General features: G+C 37.1%; 1 protein-coding gene across 1 annotated transcript in view; it reads left to right on the top strand.

The window, feature by feature from the left end:
• Positions 1–20,050, top strand: part of LOC308421688 (contactin-associated protein like 5-2-like) — a gene marked incomplete at both ends in the record, with an annotated part of 257,115 nt that overhangs the window by 41,178 nt on the left and 195,887 nt on the right. Inside the window, 1 exon segment of the mRNA XM_080918130.1 lies at positions 1,920–2,026. Coding sequence (XP_080774256.1) covers positions 1,920–2,026 — 107 coding nt within the window.

A 20,050-nucleotide genomic window follows, 5' to 3' on the forward strand; every position in this document is an offset into this window, starting at 1 on the left:
TATTCTCTTTTATTGTGTGTGCATGTGGAAGGCACAAGTTGATATAGCGTATTTTCTACCGTGTACCCGGAGTTGGGGTTTCTCATTTGACATGAAGGTGAGTGCGTTTTTGTTTGCCTTGGAGAGTTCCTCTCTCTCTGCCCCTTGTTTATAAAAGTCACAAGGATGGTATGCTATTTTCCTCAAATATTGTATGGACCAGATACACACTCTGTTCTTCATACTTGAGCAGCCAATGCTTTTCCTGCTGGATCATCTCTCCAATTCTATCATGACAATTAAATTGATAGCTTTATGGCTGTGACTATGCATACATGTACAGTATTCACACACAATGTTTGTTCTCTTTTATAGCTATGTGACATTCACTTTCTGTGCTTGGTTCTAAAATAATCAGTTTGTGCCACTTGACAGAGCAAAGAAATAAAACAGCAGCTAATATGAACTTAATAAAATATTTGGAAATCATGCTCATGAAACAGCCCCTTTAAATAAGCAAATTAGACTTAAAAATCTGATATCAAGTATGTGTGTTGAAATGGCCTTTTCTAGTCTCTGTGCAATGGTCTCAAATACACAGTGCTGTAAGTTACATAAGGATGCATGTTCTCACTCATCCTGTCCCTTATTCTAGAAATATTAGACTTTTTAAATTCTGAAATATGCTTTTCACTCTGAGAACTGCATTATTGATTCTTTTAATGATCATAGAAAATTGTTTGTAGCCTTTATTTTCAATGTTAAATTGGTTGTAACACTAGTGCAAGATCTATGAGAAACTTATTAAAATTTTGCTTAAAGGACCTGGATTTCTGATGGCTTGTCCCAAGACTTTTACTCCATATCCATCTGGACTTGAGAATATTGCACTAAAAACATAGTGTGACTAGTATAAGAAAAAATGTGGCTTTGGGGCTGCCTTAGTCAGGGTTTCTATTCCTGCACAAAACATCATGACAAAGAAGCAAGTTGGGGAGGAAAAAAATTATTCAGCTTACACTTCCATATCGCTGTTCATCACCAAAGGAAGTCAGGACTAGAATTCAAGCAGGTTAGGAAGCAGGAGCTGATGCAGAGGCCATGGAGGGATGTTACTTACTGTATTGCTCCCCTGGCTTGCTCAGCCTGCTTTCTTATAGAACCCAGGACTACCAGCCCAGGGATGGCACCACCCACAATGGGCTGGGCCTTCCCCCCTTGATTACTAGTTGAGAAAATGCCTTACAGCTGGATCTCATAGATACATTTCCTCAACTGAGGCTCCTTTCTCTGTGATAACTCCAGCTTGAGTCAAGTTGACACAAAACCAGCCATTAGTGGGGTCTTTTTACACTATACAATGATAGAATTGTATAGTGTATGTGTGTTTGTGTGTATGTGTGTACTTACATGTATATCTTAAAGTTGGTATATGTACACATGCACTTGTGTGTACCTATATATGTAGAGGCCAAAGGATACTATAAGGTTTTTTTCTTAGGCACCATTCATTTTGGTTTTGAATCACATTCTCTCACAGATATGGAAATCAATAAATAGACTAGACTAGATATCCAGTGAGTATAAGGGATGTGACTCTCTCTGCCTCATTCATTCTGGCGTTACAAACATGCAAAATCATACATACAGATTCTGGGTGATTAACCTCAGGCCCTCATATTTGTAAGACAAACATTTTTTGATTAATCTACATGTCTTCCAGGACCTATGAGACTTCCTAGAAAAAAAGTTAAGCTCCTGATATTGCAAAGTAACAAGAGTCTCATCAGTATAAGCATGTATGTTTTCCATATCACTTAACTCTGACAGTTATAGACTTTAGCAGATCCATTTCCCATTGCTACTCATATTTTTTTTTTTTTGTTTTCTTTTCTGGTTCAACCATCTTGGCTCACTTGTTTTGTATTACCTCCCATTAGGTGTTTGCCAAACTACTGTGAACATGGAGGACATTGTGCCCAAACCTGGACAACCTTCCACTTCAACTGCAGTGACACTGGTTACACAGGAGTCACCTGTCATAGCTGTGAGTACACATAACATATGTGCACAGCACCAGGAATGCAGTGTTGGGACTCTTGCTAGTCACTATGGTGTGGACAGTGTTTATTCCTTTAGCATTAATTATCAAATAGGATGCAATAGCTCAAATACTGAAGGAGTCAGGCGACAGACATGAAGACAAGACATGGAGTTCATGAGAACAGGCAAAACAAACTGAAGTCAGAGGTCTGCTAAACTAAAAGAGAAAAAATGGTGCAGTAGGTACACATGGGAGCTGCACAAGAAATGGCATTGTCTTGATGTCTTGAGTTATACTGTTGCAACAACTGAATTGTATATGTCACAGTCCAAGTGACAAGTGGCTTAATGTCTGTCTTAGTTATTTTCTGCTGCAATGATAAAAACAGTCTGACCAAAGCAGCTTAGTAGAGAAATTTTACTTTGGGTTTACAGTTCTAGAAGGATAAGACCCACCATAAAGGGGGAAGTCATGGCAACAGGTGGGCAAGAGGTGGTAGAAAGAAGAGAAATCCTGACTGATCACTTTATGTCCATACTCAGGAAACAGAGATTATATAGGAAATGACATAAAGTTCTGTAGCTTCAAGTCATGCCCCCAGTTACCCATTTCGCTCAGTGAGGTTACATCATCTAAAAGCTCTGAAACTTTTCCGGATAGCAGCACAAGTCAGAGGCCAAGTGTTCAAACATAAAGTTGTGGGAGACTCTTCACACTCAAACTTCAACCTGGCTATACCATAAAGTCTCTCACACATTAGCAGGCCTTCTTCCTCATTGTTTTGATTAGAGAGAGATGAGACATTTCATTAGTAAACATCTTGCTGGACAGGCCTGAGGACTTGAATTCAATGTTCAGCACCGTGTGAAAATGCAGGTGAGATGAGAGGATCCCCAGAGCTTACAGGCTTGTTAATCTTGGCAAACAGTTGATACTAAGGTTCAGGGAGGGATCTACCTCAAAATATGATTGATAATGATTATAAAAGAAAAATGTTGAGTTGCTACACATGCACCCCAACTAACAGATACACACACATATACCTAGACAGGCATACACACACACTAACATATACACACTAGAACTTACACATGCTCACACAGAGATGTATACACTCAAACATTTCCTTCTTTTCTGCCTCTTTCTTATTCTTTTCTTTTTGACCCTCCACTTTTTCTTTTTTTGTTGTTCACCTTCCTATCCCTCTTCTTCCTCTGTATTTATTCTCTTTCCTTCCCTTGTCATCCTTTGTACTTTGATTTTATTTTTTTATTCTCATTCTTCTCTTCCTTTTTCTTGTCTACTTGTAGTTGAGAACCATCTGTCATTGGCATAAAAGGTAACGAATATTAATCTCAGTAATAAACTCATCTAATAATATCAATATATGAATTTTTCCTAAGAGAAAGATATAAAAATGGTTTGTAATAGATCTATTCATCAGAATTTATCACTATGTACAATCATATAAATGTGACAGACACCTGTTTCCCTAAAGAGGAACTAGCAAAGCCTCTCTGCTGTGTGACAACTATTAACTGTGAAGGTGAGACAGCTTGATATGCTCCCAGTCAATACATGCTTATTGACTGGCCAAAGCAAGGAACATTCCATCAGACTTGAGAGAAGAAAGCTGACAGCCTTTTTAAAACAGAAAGTAGACCTAAAAGGCCTTGTTAGAATGTCAGCAAACTACAATTTTAAGAGATTAAAGGAACTTGAGACGTAAGAGATGATAAGACCAAAGACAACTGCTTTCTAGGAGACAGACAGCAACTGAAATATGATGGCCCTGTCACATAGCAAGTCAGCAGTAGTAAGCAAACACAAGACGTGTTAAGCCAGATGTGTTTCAAAGAGCAATAGCTTTATTTCTGTTAGCTTCTATTCTTTTCCTGCAACACAATCATCTATGCATTCATTCTTTGAAACATAAAGAAGTGCATCCAAAAAATACAGCTAACACAGCATGTAATACCTGAAATTTCCATGTTAGGTTCATTTGATTACATAAGAAGAATCACATTCATCAAACATCATACTTTCATGAAATAGATAAGTAATGATTAACACTACCATATGCCTGTATCCTATGTTTATTGGAACAGCATTGCTGCATAAATGCCCAATGTAGAAGGTTTGGTATAGTGTCCTTATCAGCGAGAGAACCTCAGACACAGCTGAGATGATCAATGGCACACATGATCTCAGGTAACTTGCTGAATTTTTATGCTCTACCATTTCTCATGAATATACATTGGGCGATGGATTGATTTTACTAAGAAAGATTACATTAAATCTCTCTAGAAACATGACTCAGAATGAATATCATGATTCAGTATGCTGTGTCACAATCACACAGTGCACTTCTCAATATCCCCCCGAGTGTGTGTGTGTGTGTGTGTGTGTGTGTGTGTGTGTGTGTGTGTGTGTGTGTGACATGATTCCATCTGTACATGGGTGTCTGGGTGTACATTCTGGAGGAGGCTGTCTGATGTTCTGCTCTGTGACTTTCTACCTTATTTCCTTGAGACAGGGTCTCTTGCTGAACCTGGATCTAAGCTGACAACCAGAATATCTAGAGATCCTCCTGTCACTGCCCCAATGCTGATGTCACAGGTTCATTGGCACTTTGCCTCCCATTTATTTTTGGTTTTGGGCACCTAAATGCAAGTTTATGTTTACAAAAGAAGCACTATGCGGTGAGCCATCTCCCCAGGCCTCACTGCTCAGTTTTTACACTATTTCTGATGTCCTCACCCAGAAATTTATCTACATAACTCACATAGGTCACCCCTTGTATATGGTTCAGAAAAGACTAAAGATTCCTTTACATTTTTTACTGTTTGCTCCTAAAAGCAAAATTGTCTCAAACAAAAGGCTATTTTTTCTAAGAGTCATGGGTATCTACAAATATTTTTTTTTCTTTCTTTTTATTATTTTTTTATTTATTAGATACTCTGTATTTACATTTGAGATGTTATCTATTTACCCCACCTTGCTACCATTTCCCCCACCCCCTCCAGTTGCCTACACAAAGGTGCCTTTCTGATCCCCCTTTCCACCCCATTGCCTTGTCATTCTCCTGCACTGGGACAATGTGCTCTCTCTGGCACAAAAGCTTCTCCGCACATTGATGCCAGACACTGCTATCTTCAGATTCCTATGCAATTGGATCAATAGGTCTCTCTAAGTGCACACAGAGGTTGGTGTTTTACTCCATGGGAGTTTTAGAGGGTTTGGTTGGTTGATAATGTTGTTCTTCCCATGATGTTGCAAACCCTTTCAGCTCCTTAGGTCCTTTCTTTAGCAACATCATTGGAATCCCTTAGTTCAAACTGACGGTAAAATGCAAACATGTTCACTGTATCTATATGAGTCTAGCATAGTCCCTGAGGGGTCATCTTTGTCTGGTTCTTGCCAGTAAGTACTTTTTGGGAGCAGCTATAGTGCTTAGATTTGGTGACTGCATATGTGATGGATCCCCAGGTGAGTTGGCTTCTGAGTGATCTCTTCTTCAATCCCCATTCCTCTATTTGACCTTGAATTTCCTCCCATGAGAGTTATGCTCTCCTTTCTAAGAAGAACTGAGGCCTCCCATTTTGGCCTTTCTTCTTTTTGAGCTTCATAATGTCTGTGAATTGTTCTTGGATATTGGGTATTCAGAGTTTTCTGGGGCTAGTATCTGCTTATCATTCAGTGCATACTATGTGTGTTCTTCTGTGGCTGGGTTACCTCACTCAGGATGATAGTCTCTAGTTCCATCCATTTGGCTATGAATTTCATGAAGTCATAATTTGTAATAGCTGAGCAGTACTCCATTGTGTGAATGTACCACATTTTCTGTATCCATTCATCTGTTGATGGATATCTAGGTTTTTTTCAGCTTCTGGCTATTATAAATAACACTGCTATAAACATGGTGGAGCATGTGTCTTTGTTATATGTTGGAGTATCTTTGGGGTATATGCCCATGAGTGGAGTAGCTGGGTTTTCAGGTAGTACTATGTACAATTTTATGAGGAACTTCCAGACTAATGTCCAGAGTGGTTGTACCAGCTTACAACCCCACCAACACTGGAGGAGTGTTCATCTTTCTCCGAATTCTAGCCAGTATCTGCTGTCGTCTGAGCTTTTCATCTTAGCCATTCTAACTGGTGTTAGGTGGAATCACAGGTTTGTTTTGATTTGCATTTCCATAATGATTAGGGATGTTGAGCATTTCTTTAGGTGCTTCTCAGCCATTCAATGTTCTTCAGTTGAGAATTCTTTGATTAGTTCTGTACCTCAATTTTTAATAAGATCATTTAATTCTCTGTTGTCTAGCTTTCTGGGTTCTTTGTATATATTGGATACTAGCCTTCTATCAGATGTAGAATTGGTAAAGATCCTTTTCCAATTTGTAGGCTGCCATTTTGTCTTCTTAACAATGTCCTTAGCCTTACAGAAACTTTGCAATCTCATTAAGTCCTATTTTTCTATTCTTGATCTTAAAGCATAAGCCATTGGTGTTTTGTTCAGGAAACTTTGCCCAGTGCCTATATGTTCTAAACTCATCCCCACTTTCTCTTCTAATCGTTTCAGTGTACCTGGTTTTATGTGGAGATCTTTCATTCATTTGGACTTGAGGTTTGTACAAGAGGAAAGGAAAGGATCGATTTGCATTTTTCTGCATGCTGACTGCCATTTGAACCAACACAATTTGTTAAAGAGGCTGTCCATTTTTCATTGAATGTTTTTCACTTCCTTGTCAAAGATCAAGTGACTGTAGGTATGTGGATTCTTTTCTGGGTCCTCAATTCTGTTCCATCAATCTACCTGCCTATCTTTGTACCAATACCATTCAGTTTTTAATCACAATTCCTTTGTAATATAGCTTGAGATCAGGGAAGGTAATTCCCCTAGAAGTGGTTTTATTCTTGAGAATAAATTTTGTTACTCTGGTTTCTTTATTATTCCAGATGAGTTTGCAAATTGCTTTTTGCAACTATATGAAGAATTGAGTTGAAAATTTGATGGGGATTGCATTGAATTGGTAGATTACATTTGGCAAGAGGGCCATTTTTACAATGTTGATCCTGCCAATCCATGAACATGAAGATCTTTCCATCTTCAGGGATCTTCTTCAATTTTCCTTTACAGAATCTTCAAGTTCTTGTCATACAGATCCTTCACTTGCTTGGTTAGGGACACCCCAAGGTATTTTATAGTCTTTTTGACTATTCCGAAGGGTGTCCATTCTCTAATTTATTTTGCAGCCTTTTTATCCTTTGAGTAGAGGAAGGCTAATGATTTGTTTGAATTAATTTTATAGCCAGCCAGTTTGCTGAAGTTGTTTATTAGTTGTAAAAGTTCTCTGGGGGAATTTTATTGGTGACTTAAGTATACTATCATATCATCTGCAAATAGTGGTATTTTGACTTCTTACTTTCCAATGTGAATCCTTTTGATTTTTTTTGTTGTCTAATTGCTTTGGTCAGGACTTCCAGTACTATATTGAATAGGGGGACAGTTGGCAGCCTTGTCTAGACCCTGATTTTAATGGTATTGCTTCAAGTTGCTCTCTATTTAGTTTAATGTTGGTTACTGGTTTGCTGGATATTGCTTTTACTATGTTTAGGTATGAACCTTGGATTCCTGATCATTCCAAGATGAAAGGGTTTTGAATTTTGTAGAATGACTTCTCAGCATCTAGTGTGAGGATCATGTGATTTTTTCTTTGAGTTTGTTTATGTGGTAGATTACGTTGATGAATTTTTGTATATTGACTAATCCTTGCTTCCCTAAAATAAAGCCTATTTCATCATCGTAGATGATTGTTTTGATGTGTTCTTGGACTCAGTTTGCAGGAGTTTTATTGAGTATTTTTCCATTAATGTTCATGAGAGAAATTGGTCTGAAGTTTTCTTTGTAGTGTCTTTGCATGTCTGAGGTATGAGAGTAATTGTGGCTTCGAAGAATAAGTTAGTCTCAATTCTCCAATAAAAAGACATAGTCTATCAGACCGGATATGTAAACAGGTTCCAGAATTTTGCTGCCTACAAGAAACTCAACTCAGAGACAAAAACAGACTCTACCTCACAGTAAAAAAAGGCTGGGAAAAAAAAAATCTTCCAAGCAAATGGGTCCAAGAAACAAGCTGGAGTAGCTATTTTAATATCAAATAAAATAGATTTTAAACTAAAAGTTATCAAAAAAGATAAGGAAGATCAATTTTTACTCATCATCCAAAAAATCTATCAAGAGGAACTCTCAATCTTTAACATCTATGCTCCAAATACAAGGATACCCACATTTATAAGAGAAAGCCTACTAAAGCTCAAAGCATATATTACAGCACACACCATAATAGTGGGAGACTTCAACAACCCACTCTTATCAATGGACAGATTATGAAGACAGAAACTGAACAGAAACACAGGGAATTTAGTAGAGGTTAAGAACCAACTGGAATTAACAGATGTATACAGGACATTTCATCTAAAAACAAAAGAATATTCTTTCTTCTCAGTGCCTCACTGTACCTCCTCCAAAATTGACTATATAGTTGGTCACAAAACAGTCCTCAACAGATACAAAAAGATAGAAATACTCCCAAGCATCATATCAGATCACCATGGACTAAGGTGATCTGTTCATGTCTTTAATAGCATGGCTTGTCTATAATAACAACAAAAACAACCAAAAGCCCACATATACATAGAAGCTGAACAATGCTCTGCTTTATGATAGCTTGGTCAAGGAAAAAATCAAGAGAAAAAAATCAAGGATTTTTTTTTTAGAATTCAATGAAAATGACACCACTACATACCCAAATTTATGGGATGAAAAGAAAGCAATATGAAGAGGAAAACTCATAGTGCCTCCAAAAAGAAACTGGAGAGAGCATACACTAGCAGCTTGACAGGACAGCTGACAGCTTTAGAACAAAAAGAAGCAGATACACCCAAGATGAGTAGATGGCAGGAAATAATCAAACTCAGAGCAGAAATCAACCAAATAGAGACCAAAAGAACTATACAAAGAATCAACAAAACCCAGAGCTGATTCTTTGAGAAAATCAACAAAATTGATAAGGCCTTAGCCAGACTAACTACAGGGCAAAAAAAAAAAAAAGAGTATCAAATTTAACAAAATCAGGAATGAAAGAGTAGACATACCAACAGAAACTGACGAAATTCAAGAAATCATCAGGTCCTACTACAAAAGCTTATACTCAAGAAAACTGGAAAATCTGGAGGAAATGGATAAATTTCTAGACAGATACCAGATACCAAGTTAAATGAGATTCAGATACACCATCTAAATAATCCCATAACACCTAAAGAAATAGAAGCAGTCATCAAAAGCCTCCAGCTAAAAAAAGCCCAGGACCAGATGGGTTTAGTGGAGAATTCTATCAAACTTTTATAGAAGACCTAATACCTATACTCTCCAAACTATTCCACAAAATGGAAAAAGCATGAACACTAAAGCTACTTTCTGTTCTATTCTCCTTGAAGCAGTTCACAGACATAAATCATATATGTTTTCAAAAAGATAAAGGAAAATAAAAGTTCTAATAAATAAAAAATGTGTAAATTCTAACCAAAATCTTATCAATTTCATTTTAAAATATAACAGCCTCTATTGATTAAATTGTCCAGTAAATAATTTTGAGTCTTTTCAATTTGAATGATATAAAATTTTTGATAGTATAGTTCAGAGAAAACGTTCAGAATTTTCATCTCCACTTTTATCCATCTCTAATGCAGCATCTCTGTGACCTGTGTCCAGTGATTCTCCTAATTGGTGCCTTGCTCATGCCACATTAAAGAAAACATAATAGAATCCGCCCCTACTGTTATTGAGATAAATTCCTGAGTCAGTGGGTGTGAAATCACCCTGACAAGTCTGATTATAGCCTTTCCTCTGGTTTCGGCTGCATTTGCCTCATCTTGTCTACACTGCAAGTTTGAGGAGAAACAGGGCAAGTGTTCTTTGTCATAGAAAGGCAAAGAATAAGACGAAGAACAGTTTAGGAAGGACAATCAACTGCAAAACCAAGTAGGACAAAAGACTGATTACTGTGCCTTTTTCCAAAAAGTAGTTGGGTCAATCACATCCTAAATTAAATTTATTGTTTTTTGGTAAATTACTCATCTGTGCGTGTATGTGTATTTGTGTGTGTGTGTTTATGTGTGTGTTTGTGTGTGTGTTTATGTGTGTGTATATGTGTGTGTGCATCTGAGTTTGTTGTGTGTGTCATGTGTGTCTGTGAGTGTGTGTGTGTGTCTGTGAGTGTGTGTCTGTGAGTGAGTGAGTGAGTGTGTGTGTGTGTGTGTGTGTGTGTGTGTGTGTGTGTACTGATGAGGCAGGAGATTGAGTTTAGATGACTTCCTAGGTTCCTCTCTAAAAAAATTTTTTTTTTTTGGAATACAGGGTCTCTCCATGACCTTAGAGATTACTTTTTCTTTTATTTTTGTTCTGCTCCTAATTTTTTTATTTGATATTCTCTGCATTTACATTTTTGATGTGGTTCCTCTCAAACTAGCCCATGCCCCCTCCCCAGTTCATTGTCTCCATGAAGGTGCTCCCTTCTCCAATGACCCATTTCCACCTCAGCACCTTGGTGTTCCACTACACTGGGAAAATGAGCCTTCACTGAACCAAAGCCTCTTCTCCATTAGCATCAGAAAATGCTATCCTCTGCTGCATATAAACCTGGGGCCATGCCTCTTTCTGTTCAAATTCTTTGATTGGTATTTTAGTACCTGGAAGCTGTGGTGGGTTTGGTTAGTGGATAATTTTATTCTCCCCATGGTGTTGCATATCCTTTCAGCTCTTCAGTCATTTCTGTAGCTCCTTCATTGGTGTTCCTGTATTCAGTCCGATGGTTAGCTGCAAGCATCTTTCTCTCTATCAGTATGGCTCTGGCAGAGCTCCTGAGGAGGCATCCATATCACGTTCTTGCCACTAAGCACTACTTGGCATCAGCAATAATGCTTGGATAAATTGGGTGCATATGCGGTGTATCCCTAGGTGAGGCAGTCTCTGGATGATCTTTTCTGCAATCCCTGCTTCTCTATTTGTTCCTTTATTTTCTCCCATGATTGTTTAGTTCATACTTCTAAGAAAGACTGAGGCATCCACTTTCTGGCTTTTCTTCTCTTTGAGCTTCCTAAGTTCTGTGGATGGTTTCTTGGGCTTTCCAAGCTTTTGGAGTTAGTATCTACTTATAAGTGAGTACATACTATGAGTGTTCTTTTGTGATTGGGTTACCTCACTCAGGATGATAGCTTCAAGTTTCATCCATTTGCCAAGGAATTTCATGATGGCATTGTTTTTGGTAGCTGAGTAGTACTCCATTGTGTATATGTACCACACTTTCTGTATCCATTCCTCTGTTGAAGGACATCTAAGTTCTGTCTAGCTTCTGGCTATTATAAATAAGGCTGCTATGAACATGGTAGAGCCTGTGTCCTTGTTAGATGTTGGAGCTTCTTTTGTATATATACCCAGGAGTGGTATATCTGGGTCCTCAGGTTGTATCAAAGGCCTCCACATAAAAACAGGTACTTAACAGAATACCAATTGCTTATACTCTAAGAGCAAGAATCGACAAATGGAACCTCATAAAATTGCAAAGCTTCTGTAAGGCAAAGGACACTGTCACATGAACAAAATGGCAAACAACAGATTGGGAAATGATCTTTACCAATCCTATATCTGACAGAGTGCTGGTATCCAATATACACAAAGTACTTAAGAAGTTAGACTCCAGAGAATCAAATAATCTTATTAAAAATGGGGTACAGAGCTAAACAAAGAATTCTCAGCTGAGGAATATCAAATGGATGAGAAGCACTTAATGAAATACTCAACATCAGCAGTCATTAGGGAAATGCAAGTCAAAACAATCATGAGATTCCATCGCATATCAGTCAGAATGGCTAAGATCGAAAACTCAAGTGAGAGCAGTTGCTCCCAAGGTTGTGGAGAAAGATGAACACTCCTCCAGAGTTTGTGGATTGTAAACTGCTACAACCACTCTTGAAATAAGTCTGGCAGTTCTTCAGAAAATTTGAGTTAGTACTACCAGAGTTCATTTTTTTCATATAGAATAGATGGCTATCACGTCCCTAGGATCTTTCTGTCTCCACATACTACTCACTAGGTTTATAGTCACAGGTAATTGAGCAGGGTTATTCCCAGCTTTTGTTTGGGTCTAGAGATCTGAGCCAAAATCCTTGTGGTTGCAGAGAAAATATTTTGCTTACATTTCTATATTCTAGTCCCAGATTTATTTTAAATGAAATTCCTCCTGTTTGCTTAGAGCTATCATGATTAAATCTCTGTGTTGTTTCAAATAGTTTTGTGAGTCTTCATTAACTGAGATTTTATATATGTTTGCATATGTACATATGTATGTAGGCAAGACAGTCTATTTGGATGTTGGAGACCTCAGGTCCAGCAGTTTGATTCGGCTGAGCAAGGACTGTACGTCTTCCACATGTGCTCTCCAAGTGCTAGAATTATCAAGGCAGTGACCTGGTAGGTTCACATTTTTGTGTGTGGTCTCTGGGCATCAAAATCAGGCCATCATACTTCATCAACTTAGCTTTCTGCTCCTTCTTCATTATCTTAGTGCATATTAGCTCTGCTGTCAGCCTCTGGGAGTAGAAACTTTCAGGTCCTGGTGTGTCTGTCTTGTTTAGAGCAACTCTGAGCCAATTGACTTCTCTTGATCACAGTGAGGACATCTCCCTCTTCTGCTCTGATTGCTTTATTGCAATTTGGTCACTTTCTGGTAGGTTCTAAGTTTGTTTTTCAGGTAATTCTTTACTTAATTAAACATTCTTCCCCATTAGCCTACATTCACACCTATTTGACATAGTTAAATTATTTATTTGGCTTCAGAAGAATTGGCCTTAATTACACTTCCTTTAACTAGCATTAGGTTTATAATGTTTGTGGAATGAACAAAAACACAGAATAGCAAACTCTCTTGTTGGCATTTCTTAATATATGCTTTTCCCTAATGGGTAAAGACAATATTACATGTCCCATGGATTTCTTCCTATGACTGTTATGTAGAGATTTTCCTAATTTTTAAGTGGCTGGAAGAACTGAGGCTCTAACTTTCCAAAGAATATTTCTTAAATCTCTCTACATTAAGCCCCATATATTTGAAAGGGTCTTGTAAATTTTGAAAATGTAAATATTGAAAGGGTATTGCATAGGTGTGCCAAATTTTAAGAGACTAGTAAAAATAGGACATTTGGATAAGTAAGTATATGGAGAAAACATAAAAGAGAAAGAACATTACCCACTGTTGTAGCACGGCATGAAGCTGAGTTTGTTAGTCTGTCAACTGTCTGGCTGTCCAAGTCTGCAGCGGTGACGATTTCCTGCTGGTGACTAATGCAGTGATTGAGACCCTGCAATCATCTTCTCGCTTCTGACTCACTGATATATCTGCAATGTCTGGAAGAGGAAACAAGTATTTTCTTCTGATAACAATTGAATTCATTACTGCCTACTTTTAATGAGATATTAAAGGAGAAATAGCTATGTAACATGTGTAGAAAAGGGATCCCTGAGTTCAGGATCAATCAGACAAAGAGACCATGCTTCATGGTGTCTACATCATAGGTACTTTCTTCTTCTTCTTCTTTTTCTTACAACTTTATTTTTTAAAAAGCAGAGATAGATGTACAGATTTTAAAAGCATTTTTGCATAAAATGATATAAATATATTTTTGTCAGTACTTGATTTTTAAAAATGTTTGATAGTATGCATTGAAACCGTACTAGTTACAATGAGCATAAGGTACATGTAAGATAAAATATAACATAGAAATAGTCAAAGTTTTCTTGGTATGTAAAGATTAAACAATGATCTTTAAATACCAAAACTTGCCAAAGGCTAGCTTCATAACTCTGGAGTTATTAATGATTTAAGGTCTAGGTGTACCAAACTCTAACAGGCTGCTATACATTTATTGTTTGTTTGATTTTACTAAGAAGAACTGAGGCTTCTACTTTTTAGCCTTTCTTTTTTTGAGGTTTATATGGTCTATGAGTTGTTTCTGGGGTATTCAGAGCTTTCTGGGGCAAGTATGCAATTATCAGTGACTGCATGTTCATTTGTGAATGGGTTATCTCACTCTGGATGATATTCTGTAGATAAATCCATTTTCCTAGGAATTTCATGAAGTCCTTGTTTCTAATAGCTCAGTAGTGTGACTATACCACAATTTTTGTATCCATTCAAATACTGAAGGACATCTGTGATCTTTCTAGCTTCTGGCTATTGTAAATAAGGCTACTATGAATATAGTGGATCTTGTGTGTCCTTATTGTATGTTGGAGCATCTATGGGGTATATGCCCAGAAGTAGAATAACGGGGTCTTCAGGTAATACTATGTCCAATTTTCTGAGGAATCGTCAGAATGACTTCAGTGTGGTTGTATCAGCTTATAACCCCACCAACAGTGGAGGAGTGTTCTTTCTCCACATCCTAACCAACATCTGCTGTCATCTGAGTTTTGATCTTAACCATTGTGACTGGTGTGAGGTGGAATCGACTTGTTTTGTGATTGACTATATTGTCAGTTTGGAAAAGGTGCCATTAGGTGCTTAGAAGAATGTGTGTTATTTTGTTTTAGGATAAAAAGGTTTTAGATGTCTGTTAATTCTAATTGCTTCATAACCCCTGTTAGTTTCACTGGGTCTTTGTTTAGTTTCTGCTTACATGACCTGTCTGTTGATGAAAGTGCAGTGTTGAAGTCTCCCACTATTATTGTGTGTGGTGCATTGTATGTTTTGAGTTTTAGTAGGGTTTCTTTTATGAATATGGGTGCTCTTGAATTTGGAGCATATTTGTTTAGAATTGAGAATTCATCCTGATAATTTTTTTCTTGTAAAAGGTGTCCTTTCTTATATTTTTTATAACTTTTGGTTAAAAATCTACTTTATTTGATATTGATTTGCTACTTCTCCTTGTTTCTTGGGGCCGTTTGCTTGGAAGGTTTTTTCCAGCCTTTTACTCTGAGATAGTGTCTGTCATTGTCTCTGAGATGAGTTTCCTGCATGTAGCAAAATGCTGGATTCTGTTTATGTGTCCAGTTTGATAGTCTATGTCTTTTTATCAGGGAATTGAGTCCATTTATGTTAATAGATATTAAGGAGTAGCGATTGTTCTTTCCTGCTATTTTTGCTGTTAAATGTAGAATTATGTCTGTGTGTCTTTCTTCTTTTAGTTTTCTTGCTTAGTTATTTTCTTGCTTTTTCTAGGGTGTATTTTCCCTTCTTGTGTTGGGTTTTTCACCTGTTATTCTTTGTAGTGCTGGATTTGTGTTCAGATATTATGTAAATTTAGTTTTGTTCTGGAGTATCTTTGTCTCCCATCTATGGTAATTGAGAGTTTTGCTGGATATAGTAACCTGGGTTGACATTTGTGTTTTCTAAGAGTCCGTATGATGTATGTCCAGGTGTATAAGCCCCCGTGGAGCTGATCTTCAAGCACCATCTTTTCTGGGTAGATACCTGTTCCCTTTGACAAAGGCTCATTCCTTACTGTGGGCCGGAAAGGAACCTTTCCATATGAGCAGCCAAGCACTCTCTGAGCTCTAGGTACTCAGTGCGCAACCTCACCAGGCCTGTGACCCAGGTTCTCTGTTGGTCCAGATGGAAAAGTGTTGGTACTCTCTTATTAATGACATCATAAGAGAATATTCAGTTGATGTAGTATGTGGTGGCTGGGGTAAGGATGTCATAGGAAAGAGTGCTTGGCACACAGCTATGAGGTTCTGAATTCAAATGTGCAGATCCTGTAGAAAACCAGATATTGCCATATAGTTTCTATAATATTATTAAATAATAATTCCAGTGTTAAGAAAGAAGGAGGAGGGGGAGGGTTTCAGAGACAGAGGTTTATTACTGGGTCTTATTCACCAGTTAAACCAGTTATAAAATGGAGAGCTCCTAGTTTATTACAGACATTGAAGGAAATGAGGCTAAGATGTAGAGTGACAGAAAGACACTGGACATTTTCCTGTTGCCTATGAACATAAATATGTACACACACATACATATGTACACATATATTTTCACACACATACATGAAGATACTCACAAAGACACAGGAGCATATCTGTTTCCTTTTGCTTTTTAGCTAAAATGTAGCATGAAAATGAATGTGTATTTGAAAACTAAGGTGTTTTGTTTCAGTTAGAAACCCTAGTAATAACATAAGTGAATTGCAGGATGACAGTCTACATGGAGCAAGTAGTTTTTCTTTCTTTTTTTAAAGAGTATAGAATAAACCAAGATTTGGGTGATAAACTTGAAAGCCTTTTTATTGCTTCTCATATAATTAACCCAATGAAATCTTCAAAATATACAAATGAAACAAACTATTGTCCAGGATTTTTCTTGTTAATGCTATTTTCTGGAGATTTGTTGATCATTCAGTACTTTTTCAGTTTCCTGATGAAGTACTTAACAAATAAATTAATAATTATTATGTATGACAAAGACAGAACATCAGACCCTTTTAGAATTGTTTTGTTACAACATACACACACATACACATACAAACACATTGAATATGTCAAATGGGAGTAAGAAAGGACTCGATTCACTATGATGTTAGCTTAAGATGCAATTCAAAGGCAGTTATCCTTTTTGGTTTGATTAAGTCCATTATAAAAAGATAGAAAAAATACCTATAAATATGAGTTACCTCAAGTGATTCCTCCCAAACTTCCAGTAATATTATGTGTGCCTATGCATGGATATGCTTGTATAAACAATCACATGTGCATATGGAGACCAATATTGGATATAATTTACAGTCACCCTTCACTTTGTTTTGAGGTAGGGTTTTTCCCTGAACCTGGAACTCTCCATTTAACTGAAATGACAGGCACACACTAGCATATACAGCTTTATATGTGGCTTCTAGAAATACAGGTCCTAGTGCCTGTATGATAAGCACTCTAATTTCAGCTGTCTTTTCAGCCTACCAATAACTGTCTTTTGTTTTCCTTTTAGGCACTCAGTTTCTCTATTGTGTTGATTGTATTATAGGTTACTTTTCGCCTCTAATCCTCTATGCAATTTAAAACTTAATATTTTGTGATATTATTTTTCATTGGACAACTTGTCATATTTTTATCATTAACCTCTATTTTTTTCTTTCTTTATTTATTTTATTGTAAGTATTTTGGCTATGTTATTTTACTATTCTAAATTTGAATAATTTCTATTATCTTTGCTACTTTTAGTACATGAAGAAACAGAGTGTCTTATTTTTCCATTTCATTCATATATTCCACTTTTTAATATCCAAGTCTGTGACTCACTTGCAATTTTATTTTGGTACTCACTGCATGACTGGGTTCAATGTTACCTTCTTCCTCATTGTTTACAATCATCTAAGCAACACTAGATAAGGATTCAGAATGGAATAAAGATTCCAGCGGAACCTTATGATGGCTCATCTCATAGGGACTGTATTGGAAACAAATTCTGTAAAATATCCCAGCAAAAGGTATAATTATTGTATCTTTTCCATATGTCTTAAGATGAACTCACTCTCAAGGCCCAGTGACTAACATGGCCCAACAACAATGTTAAATTAAGTTTCTTCTTACCTAGGTGTTCCATTATTGTTTCTTTCTTCTTTCTTTTAAAAATAAAGTCATATTATGTAACATTGGCTGGCCCACAGTTCTCTATGAAAAACAGGATGGCCTCAAACTTACAGAGTCCTTCTTGTTTTTCATTAAAGGCTTTTCATTGCTACACTAATAATCCCTCTAAAGAGGAGTTCGTGACTCTGGTCTCTGGCAAGATAAATAAATTAATTAACATATAAATAAATGAATAAATGAGGGTACCCATATGCACAAAGATACCTCTGGATTTTAGGCAAGGAGGAAATTGTGTACTTGTCTTTGGTGTCTCTTACACTAAAATTCTTGGCTAATTATTAACTTCTGTTATTTGCCACCAGTATAAGAAATTTCAACAAATGTGATGTTCATGATACTATACCCTATGTTCTGTCCTGTTCTCACAAGACACTATAAAAGCATGTTGCACATTCCAAGTCTCATGGTACATATCCTTTGGGACATGCTAAATTGAACTCATGCAGAAAAAGGAATGCTTGAAATATTAGGCATGCTTTGCCTAATTAGACACAACTAAAGACCCAATGATAATTTAAACTCATAATAGAAAATAAATAAATAAAGTGTTAAGCAGGCAAGTAAACACACACTCATCAAAACAAAGACAAAAGCAATAAAAAAGGAACAAGATTGTGAAAATAGTAAATCAATCAATCAATCAATCAATCAATCAATCAATCAATAAAGCAATCCCAAGCACAGGAGATAAGAGCAAGATAATTGTGAAGGGTTTAAAGTGTGTAGATGAAAGAGAGAGGGACAAAGTAGCAGACCAGCAGATCTGAGTTCTTATGCGAAATAGCAGAACCTGAGACTCAGAGATATTTCAATGGGTAAAAGCACATTTGCCATAAAGCCTTGAATGTACCTTTCCAAGGTCCACATAAAACCAGGATACTCTGTACTTTCATAAGTCAGGTAGCCAATAGCGTGTGCAGTGAGAAAATATCAAAAAATTCAGGATAAAGCAAGGAGGAAATTGATAACAGACATCCCAGGTTGTCCTCTGACCTCCATATGCACACATGGACATACACTTGTGGCCACAATTTGTCATTTTGTCACAATCAAGAAACATTTTGGAAGATGAAACCTCATTTGATACAATGTCTATGTGATGTTGACATGTAGGAAATTCGTTAGGGACATTTCTTGAACAATTATTGAAGGCACCGATTCTGGGTGGTGTTATCTAATGGCAGGTACTACTAAATGGTAAAATAAAGCAGCCAGAACAAACCATGAGGAGGGACCCTGTAAGCAGTAGTGCTTCAGAGAGGGCCTCTGCATTGGTCTTGACTTCATGTTCCTGCCTTGAGGTTCTTCCTTGCTTGCCTTGGATGGTGGACTACAAGTTCAAGATGAAACAAACATTTTCCTCCTAAAGCTGTTTTTTTTTCTGTGTGTTTCAGGACAGGGACTTTATTCCATCTCTCTCTCTCTCTCTCTCTCTCTCTCTCTCTCTCTCTCTCTCTCTCTCTCTCTCTCTCTCTCTCTCTTCACACACACACACACACACACACACACACACAAACTCCCCCAAATTGATGTTCTCATATTTTATTGTTAAAAGGTAACAGCATGTGTACATTTTAAATTCACTAGTCAAACCCAGATGCCGTTGGATAGATGCCATTATACAATGTCACATGCCACACACCTGTGGATCTTAAAGGTCCTTTAGCATAGTGAAGATAGAACAATGTGCTGATGATTCTATCTTAGTATACTGTGAAAACATAGGCAGAATGCAAATCAAAAAAGACCAGGAACAGAGTTTAGGGTAGATGTAGTCCTGATATGGGCTAAGAATGAGAGAGATGAAGAATGAATTATAATAAATTAACAAATATGATGGTTAGCTTTAACTGTTAACTTCAAACAACCTAGAATCACCTAAGTAGAGAGTCATACTGAGGGACTGTCAATACTGGGTTGACTTGCAGACATGTTTGTAGGAATTATCTTAAGTTAACTAGGGTGGAAAGACTCAGCTCACTGTCCTGAGATCATTCTATATGCAGGGTTTCCTTGATTTAGTTAGACTTCCATTGCTCTAATAAACACCATAAAAGAGGGTTTATCTCAGCTTAAAGTTATAGTTTTTCATGAAGCGAGGTCAGAGCAGAAACTCAAGCCATGAAGCTAGAAGTAGGAATTGAAAAGAAGCAATGGGAAATACTAATTAATGGTTTGCTCTAGTGGCTTGCTTAATTGGTGTACTGACTAGTTTTGTGTACTGACTACCATCCCTGGCCTGGTAGACCTGTGTTCTATAATAAAGCAAGCTGAACAATCCAGTAAGCAATATCCCTCTATGGCCTCTGCATTAATTCCTGCTTC

This window comes from Micromys minutus (genome assembly GCF_963924665.1).
Source record: "Micromys minutus genome assembly, chromosome: 6".
Classification (NCBI taxonomy): Eukaryota; Metazoa; Chordata; class Mammalia; order Rodentia; family Muridae; genus Micromys; species Micromys minutus.